Source organism: Fistularia commersonii, chromosome 33, assembly GCF_037954325.1.
Source record: "Fistularia commersonii isolate RoL2024-O1a breed Wild chromosome 33, RoL_Fcom_v1.0, whole genome shotgun sequence".
NCBI lineage: Eukaryota > Metazoa > Chordata > Actinopteri > Syngnathiformes > Fistulariidae > Fistularia > Fistularia commersonii.
In genome coordinates, this window is record NC_141316.1 from 7,580,634 (window position 1) to 7,589,772 (window position 9,139).

The window sequence follows — 9,139 nt, forward strand, 5'->3', positions numbered from 1 at the left end:
GAATTTCATTTTGAACTGTACTATCAGTTATTTTTATACGTAAAAGATCCTGTATCAGGATTACCTGTAGATGTTTTGTTGTTTTGCTTTGTAGAAAAAAAAAAAAGAACTTGTTAAAATGTCGACTCTGACCATATTCCCTGGACGAATCTCAACGAGTATGGTTTGTCTTTTTCACATTTTGACAGAAGTTAAAAACTACTGTTATCCCTTTTAATTTAGCATGGAAGAATTTATACATTGTATAAGGTAAACGCCTTAAAAATACATTTGTTAATGTCAGAAATTGTAACTTTGTTCTTGGTCTTTGTGTACGAGCTGCTTTGACATGAATGGACAATAATAATGATGATATGAGACGACTGACAAGTTGCCGGTTTTGAAAAGCTCCGGTCTAAAGCTCGATTGTATCCTTGTGAAGCTCTACGGGTGGAAAGAATGACCGGCGTAGACGCGGTGTGTCAACAGATCAGTGGGAGCTCATAGCTGCATGTTCAGGTTCTGTTAAGACACATTTCTCTAGTTATCCTATATTAACTCAGCAATATCAACTCCCCACCCCCCCCCCCACCCCACCCCACATCGCTTTATTCACGTGTTGGAAATAACCAAAGACCTGGTACGCTTGAGTCCCGCTCCTCTCAACTGAAATCACGTGCACTCGGAAGCGTTTTTGTTTTTTTTGTTTTTTTTTTCTAACCAGCATGTATTTTTATTCAAAGTCTTCATCAAAAGTAATTTATCAGCGGCTTTACCCCCGAATAAAGATGGAGCCACGTTAAAATCCCAAAGCAACAAGAAAACCTTTTTTTTTTCCCTCCTATCAGCACGTTTGGGCTCACCCCCCAACACACACACACACACACACACACACACACATACATACATACACACCTTGATCAGGGTGTTAACCACACTATGTCTATATGTTCCTGCCAAATTCAACATTTGTGAGCTCTACTGTGATATATAACATGTTCTGCTCAGTCTAGAGCTGCACAACTAGTGTAAACTGTTAAATTCAAAAGGTGAACGGGTATAGGCAACGGCCATGATGATTTACATGCTACATAAACACATTAAAATAAAAATTAAAAAAATTAAAAAGTGTACATTAATACTATACATGCATAATGTTCATTGGAGGCTGACGTTTTTTTTTTTCTTTTTTTTTTTTTTTTTTTAAACCGATTAAAATAAATACAAAAAGAAACTTGTTCACGGGAGATGGACCTTCAATACGTAAAATACTCAAACATAACAGTTTTAGGGCAGCGTCACCGTGACCACCTCGAAAGGTCACCGCTCAGTACTACTGTACATGTGAAGTGTTTCTCAGACCGGTGGCCGGAGTCGGCGAGTAAACTGGAAATGAGCCGAGGTTTCTCACGTGTACTCGTAAAGATCGTTGTGTTTGCATAATACAGGTACACAATCAGACCAGCTGATTTACAAGCCTGAGGCTTTCTGTTGTTTTTCAGGTTAATATAAAACATTGTCCATGTCTGCAGTTCAGTTGCAGCTCCAGCACTTTGACGTTAATTTCCTTATGCATCCAGCAGAGGGGGCTGTTGGCACAGCCACGATATAGAAAGCTTAAAAAGATTCCCTCCATTTTTTTTAGCTTCAGCTCTTCTTCTTCGCTTTGTTTGTGTCGAGTTCCACAAAGTTCTTTCTGGTCTCCTCCGCTCATTTCAGTCCTCAGTAAACGACCCAAGAGTTCCAGTCAAAAGAGTCTCTTTGTCGCCTGTTTCTGCTGTGTGTCCTCCTGAGCTGAAAACACAGGGGAGGCCTTCACTTCCCCCTCATCACACACACACACACACACACACTACACTGGGTGAGAGCCTTCATCATTTCTTATTGGCTATCCTCCGCTTCCTGGTGGCCAGCATATCGTAGAAAGGATCCCTGCTGATGCTGGCTCTGCAAAGGCGAGATAGAAACACAAAAATAAACAATAGAGAAAACTTCATACCTCCCTGGACCACCTGCGGCAAACCCCTGCCTCTTAACACACATTTTTATCTTTTTTTTTTTTTTGTGCTTTTCAATTCGCAAAAATGCATAGTCACTTTGTGGAATGGGATTTAGTTTCTCTAATACAGGTTTTTTGGGGACATTGAATGCCACTATGGTGATACTCCAGCCCCTGGTAGGGACTTTTCCCTCTTTCTTGACATAAAAAGAATGAAACAAATAATTTTTACGATTGTTAATGGTCTTACGTCTGCTTTTCAGCTACATCTAATTGGTGTCTGGGAAGCCCAGATGTCCGTGAATGGAACGTGCCACGCTGTTTATCTACAAGCTTGTAAACTTGTGACAGGAGAACACATGACATGAGCTTTCACGGTATTTTTCCTTTGACTGGACATTTGACATGGTGTTTTTTTTTTTGCATATTTCTAATGCCGATCTAAAATTGCCACCGGCAGGCAAAAATACACCTTTAAAAATATAATTATAAAAACTTTCCGAGAATATTTCCCCCGACTTTGTGAAATCATGTGAAGTGAAGCATTTCAAGGAAATGCGGCGTATGTCAAGATGAGGAAAAAAATGCCAATGAAATAGAATTGAAGCAAAAACTTCCTCATAAAATGAACAACTTTCAGTATTCGAGTGTTTCTATAATACAATCATGCTAGGAAATGTTGCGCTGCGTGAAGAAAAATCGATGATAACGTAGATTTCCAGTCCCTGACAGCAGCAGAATCAGCAAATATCAGGCGTCGCCCTGATTCACCACAAATGATAACAGCATTTCCGTTGGCCACGAACACCTCCTGCAGGCGGGGCGCGTGTGAAACACCCGACGCGTCGTTTCAAGGTCAACGAAGTTTAAACCTCCCAAGTAGACAAAGAGCGGCGCTTATCTCATCCTTCCCCTCCGCTCTCAGTGCACGTGACGGAGCTGCAGGACCTCCGGTAACCTCTTCTAGCCTTTTAACGGGAGCACGTGTCGATGCTAAGTGGGTTTTTAATGCCTTCAGAGGATGGAAGAATTCGGTAATATGATTGTCCGCCGTATCGATCACAGCGAACCCGGGTGGAGGGGCGTTCCTTTCGTCTCCCGCTTTCCTCCCCGGGTATTAAGGCGGCGTTCGGATGTGACAAATCAGTCGCAAAAGCTGCCGGCGCTCTGGAGGGTGTGTACGCTTGTGAGAGAGTGTGTTTTCCTTTGCTTGCTGAGTCCTAATCAAAGGGAAGTGAGCTTATCCAGCAGAGCAGAAATCACATCTGAGTGTTATCTGCGCACAAGTGTGAGAAACAGTCACATTTAGTCACCAGTGTGTGTATGTGTGTGTGTGTGTGTGTGTGTGTCTGCACGTTTATGATTAGACTCACAGCTCACATTCTGCGCGAGTGTGTGAGGACGTTTCTCACAGTCAAGGTCACGCATGAGAAGGTCCCACGTGGGACCGGGCCGGCCTGGCTAAGTGCCCTCTCGGTGTAAATGGATCCCGGCCGGCGTGGCATCTCTTACTTGATGGATTTGATCCACTCCTCCTTCTCCTCCGGCGTCGGGGCCGATATCCTGTACACGACGTGGTTGCCCTCGACGACACGACCGTCCGCCTCCGTTTTGCAGGCCTTGATGACCTGGCCTTTGTGGTTGGGGTTGTAGAGCTCGAAGCAGTTCTGGGAAGACACGGTGAGACAGACGTGTGACGAGCGCGGGGAGGAGATGACGGGAAGTAACAATGGAGTCACAGAGGAAGGAGCTGCTCCTCACAGGTTTCCTGGGCTCGTCCACCTCCCGGATACTCAGGTTCTCCAGTGGGATGATCCCGCGAGGTTCTTTATCCTGGAATCAAACATAACACACACAAATTGTGCATCAAGAATGTACATATTTTTTTTATCCATCTAGGAAAAAACTAAATAAATAAAATAAAATAAAGTAAAAAAATAAAATAAAATAAAATAAAGTAAAATACAATTAAATCAAATTAAATTAAATTAAATTAAATTAAATGAAATGAAATTAAATTAAAAATCCTGTATTATTGTGCTGCTAACCTGCAGCCTTAGTACCACAATTTCCCACCTGTCTATAGAGCACATGGTGATGTACTACCCAGTGAAATAATTGTTTCAAAAGGGAAAAATAGGATTGTTGCAAAAAAAGGAATAAAGGAATCCGAGTAGTCATTCAAATGCAGTAGTGATGATACTCATTTTACTCCGCAGTTTATCTGGGTGAGTTGCAATTCTTCGCAAAACATAGAATGCATGTCAAATTTGTATATCATTCAAGGATAACCTCAAGATTTAACCTAATTTGCGTCTGTTATTCCCGTCATAGTTCATTCTATGTTGACGGAGCGTTCAGATTGATATTTGTGCAGATTGTTTTCTATTTGTCTCCCTTTCAGTCCTTTAATTCATCCATTCCCTGATTAGATCCAATTGAATGGCAGAACAGCGGATGATTCAATCCGGAGAGCTAAGATAAACACCGCCGCCCCCGGGCCCCACCATTAGGTCGAATTACAACACAAACAGTTTTTGCATCTTCCAGCATATGTCATTTTTTTAAGCATTTAAATCCTCATTTTAAAATGGGAATGCGAAACGGCTTTTGCGGGGATCTGCAGGAATATTATTTTCTATACAATTGATTCTGCTACGTTTCAATCCGACAGGATCTAAGTTAGATTTATTCTGAATCCGTGCATTGTTTTGCAAGAAGTACGGCGAGGTTACTGGGCGTTACTGGGCCTTTCACTAATAGCATGAGAAAAATGAATAATAATAATAATGATAAATCATTCCCTGTGTATCATTTCATGCTGGGTTCTAAAATCATCCTTAAAATGCAGGTGAGACAGCAGATATGATTGCTAAAGGGTCTTACCAGCTGCTTTACGACTAAAAATGCTCGTGGATGGTGCACCGTTAACCTTTATTCCAGATATTGGATTTTTATACATCCCTTAGAGCTTCATATTAACCTTCTCGCAGGAGCCAAAGATACTTTCTATTTAAAGCCCGAGTCAAAAGGCTGCTTCGCCTGCACGGGGAGGCCGCGCACAAACCCTGAATGCTACACACACATTTTCCCCGCCTGGGTCTTTTTATTTCACGCATGTCTGCTATAAACGTAGTACAGCGGCATAACATACAAAACGATAAATATGAAGTTGTCGATGTCACTTCTATGAAGACGCAGCGTTTGTGATTTCCTCGGAACAAAGCAGCCGCTGGGATCCCTTTGCATCGAACCTGACAGCATCAAAGTGGAGCTCCAAGGTGGAAATTAAAGGTTTTTGTCCACCCTGGTCACGTCGGGGACAGCCCCCGAGGGGCGCGTAACTCTAAACTCTCCATCCTGCAGCGACTCCCATTGTGTCTGAGAGGCCAGATGTGAATGTGTGTGTGTGTGTGTGTATGTGTGTGTGTGTGTTGGGGGAGACCTTGAGGAACAACCCCATATCCTGCTTGTCATCTTCCTACAAATGAGGGGGCACAGCAGGGGGGGGGTAGGAAATGCCCGAGGACGACTACTCGGTCGGCTGTGTGCGCGCTCATGTGTGTGTGCATATGTGTCTGCGCTTGTGTGTGTGTGTCTGCACCCATACTACTGCTGGGAGATAATGCATGGTGTGTGTGCTGAGGGATTGCATGTCTTTATGTGTGTGCCAGTATTTACATGTATATCTGCGATTGTGTGTATGTCTGTGTGTGTGTGTGTGTGTTTGTGTGTGTGTGTGTGTGCGTGCACCCATACTTGCGACCGCTGTCAGATTATGCATGGTGTGTACGCTAGGGGGATTGCATGTCTTTATGTTTGTTCCAGTATTTATGCGTATGTCTGCGAGATTGTGTGTGTTTATGTGTGTGTGTGTGTGTGTGTGTGTGTGCGTGCATGGGGATTGCACTCAGAGTTCTGGGGTGACACACTTTGGGTTGGGAGGGGTTGAGGAGGTGGCACTTTGCATAAAGCTCAGATGGGGCAGATGTGAGGCGTGGACTTTGCAGATGTTTGGCGTGATGGCTGGTGGTAATTACTGGAATGAGGTTCATGTGGGTCAAAGAGCCGCGCTGGAAGGCGAAGACCTTCGCCTCTGTCGTCTTTAACTATATTCATTTGTGTGTGTCGGGGTTGATTTATTTGCATTAACCCGCTCGGTGAAGCGTGATGCCGAAACAAGCTCGACTTCCGGGTCGTTTTTTTTTTTTTTCTCCCCAAAAACCTCTGCGAACTTGAGCGGGCAGAACACGATTCGATCTCGCGAGCTTGTCTAGACTCTCCGAATCTTAATCGGAACGAATGGATTAAATTATATCAGTTAATGGTGTCATTTCACGGAGGGGTGACGCCAAACAAATTATCCGCTTTTTCACAGCCGCTTCTTTTTACAAATATAAGCTCATGGGAACAATCTTTTCTCGGAACGGCGTCCGCCAAGGGTAAAAGGTAAATGCACGTATGGATGGAGCCTTCGCTGCAGTACCGCCGGGAGTCCTGGAGGGGCAGTGTTGCGCAGTTCGCTCAAAGAGCAGAGAACAAGAAGACGACACGGCGTCGGTGCAATCGCGGAGAAGAATTCTCCGTCCACGATGTATTTAATGCTCGTACTGACGGCCGCTGCCTTTTTCCCAGCGGGCTCCCCGACCGCCGCCATGTTTGTTATCGTCTGGAAGGGCAATCTGAACTCTGCACTGCCTTCTAGTGGATGTAGTGCTTAAAAAAGCATCCTGCTTATTTTTGTCATTGCTATTGTCGCTCTGTTTACGTTCCTATCCTTGTTGTTGTTGTTTTGGTTGTCTATTCTCACCCTTGCTGTTTTGTTTTCATTCTGTCATCCATTCTTATCTGTGCTGTTGTATGTTGTCGTTGATGTTTTCTCTGTTGTCTTTTGCTAGTGCTAAAGCTAAGCTAACCAATCTTGGTTTTACTTGGTGATCAAAATACCACATGGAATTTTGGAGCCTCCCTGTGACTCGTTCCCAAGATTGACCAAGTTCATATCGATGCGTCGCAAATCCCGAAAAGTAGTTTTGGCGTTCGTTCGGCGGGATATTGAAGAGGTAGTGGTACTCACCGTGGTGTACTCGAAGTAGTACAGGCAGTTGTCGGTCAGAATGAACCACCGCCTCTTCCACGTCTTCACCCTGCCGCCTGCAGGAAGAACCAAAAGCGCCTTGTTTGAGTTTAATCCGGGGAGGTGACAGTGTTTACGCCGCGAAGCTTAACCTTGCCCGCGACCCCCAACTCCACGCGCCACATCTGCTTCTGATCACCGGCTCTCAGGGTTATTAGGCTCGATCACGGGTCGCGTAGCCCTTCCAGCACCCCCCTTTCGAGCCCGACTACAAAAATGTAATTAATGCGGAGCAGATTTGCCTGGAACAAAAGGAGTTATCTCATACTTTCAAACCCTGGAAGAAATAATCTCCTTTTTTTGAGGCGAGTGCGAAGAGTTGGGATTTTGCCCTAAGACGTCGTCTCCATCTGCCTCCAACTGACAGATGACGGCAGATTACTTGGGATTATTGGATTGGTCCGTTAACAACGCCATCGGTGATGTAATTAACCTATGTAATAGAAAAAAACATAGCGCGTCCGACCCCGATGTACAATAAGTCTGCTGACTTCGCTGTCTGCACAAAGCGGCCGTTACTGATGTAATCAATATATAACGTTCACTTGACCCGGATTTTCTTTTGGCTGGGGTTCAACCGAAAAACAGCGTTGTATGTCAGATATATTGACTCTCCGGTGACTTTTTGCAGAGAAAATAAAGTTCCCCGTTCGACATCTTGAACAATTTGTATCAGCTTAAAGTTGTGTGGGGTCTCTATGTTCTCCCCAAGTTCTCCTCTGGCCTCCTCCTGCAGTCCAAAAAAGCATGTTGAGGTTCAGTGGAGACCCTCGTCTGCCCAGACGTGTGAATGACAGGGTGAATGGTTGCATGTCTTGATATGATCAGCAGTACAGAAAATATCTGCGGAGGTTCTCAGTCATCCAGGTCATGTTGGGTTCTTGTCGAAATCTTCTTATCGTGGCAACTGGACTTGAATTTCTTCACTTGAAGGTGTCGGAGGAGGGGGGCCTCCGACACAACCTTTCACAAACGTATACCAAGATGGATTTGCGCGTACGGACCAGGACCTTCTGCATCCTACAAACAACCTGGAAAGATCCACCACCAGGAACCAGCAGCTTCCACAGTCTCAGTTCATGTGATCCAACAGGTTCACTCCTTTTTTTTTAGCTGTAAATTTTTGCATCCCGATGTTGTAACGACAACCACGTTAGCATTAGCATTAGCCGATCAACTCTAACATCTACATAACCTAGACCCGCCCAAAACCCTGGCAGTTCGATTCAGAATCTCCTCACAGGTCATTAGAACTGAAGAAGCCTCTCAGATAAGGGATGAAACGTCTTCAAGTGAAGAAATGCAAGTCCAGTTGCCACAGGAAGAAGATTTTTGACAAGAAATACGGTATACATAATGAATGAATGAATGGATAGTGCTCAAAAAAATAAAGGGGAACACTTAAACAACACAACTCCAAGACAATCACGCTACTGTGAAATCAAACCGTCCACTTAGGAAGCGACATTCATTCATTTTTGACCTGTTTTAAGGACATAACATCCAAGTTGGATCACCCTGTAGTCGGTTTTTCCACTTTAATTTTGGGTGGGACTCCAAATCCATTGATCATTTTTGTGTGATTTTGCTGTCAGCTCATTCAACTATGTAAAGAACAAGGTATTTCATGAGAATTTCATTCATTCAGATCTAGGATGTGTTATTTTAGTGTTCCCTTTCTTTTTTTGTACAGCGTACATAGAGTGGAGCCTTGCTACCTCGTAGATTTTCTTATTTATTTTTTTTCTGTAATTCAGATCTCGCAATTCACCGTTCTTTAGCGGGCTTTTTAGAGGTATTGGAAAAAATGTTTTTGTGATGAAATAGACATATTCTAGCCTAAGAAGAAAGAAACTGAAAAATATAGTCAAAGTAAACTAGAATTCATTTTATAAAATAAATAAAATATGAGATCTCCTTTGCTAAACAAAGATAGCCAGCATTGCGTAGCAGGAAGATACTGATTATTACTGAAAATATAAAACTTCTCAATATGTTAAAGGGAGGCAGAAGTTTTGGCCGCC

At 43.6% G+C, this 9,139-nt stretch overlaps 1 protein-coding gene across 1 annotated transcript in view; it reads right to left on the reverse strand.

Annotated features, from left to right (window-relative positions):
- Window positions 1–1,150: 1,150 nt before the first annotated feature.
- Window positions 1,151–9,139, reverse strand: part of LOC147214861 (cytohesin-3-like) — a 32,186-nt gene continuing 24,197 nt past the window's right edge. Inside the window, exons 10-13 of the mRNA XM_086140312.1 lie at window positions 7,056–7,132; window positions 3,740–3,811; window positions 3,491–3,645; window positions 1,151–1,926 (exon numbers count right to left, since the gene is read on the reverse strand). Coding sequence (XP_085996438.1) covers window positions 1,854–1,926; window positions 3,491–3,645; window positions 3,740–3,811; window positions 7,056–7,132 — 377 coding nt within the window. The 3' untranslated portion in view covers window positions 1,151–1,853. The remainder of the gene's footprint in view (window positions 1,927–3,490; window positions 3,646–3,739; window positions 3,812–7,055; window positions 7,133–9,139) is intronic.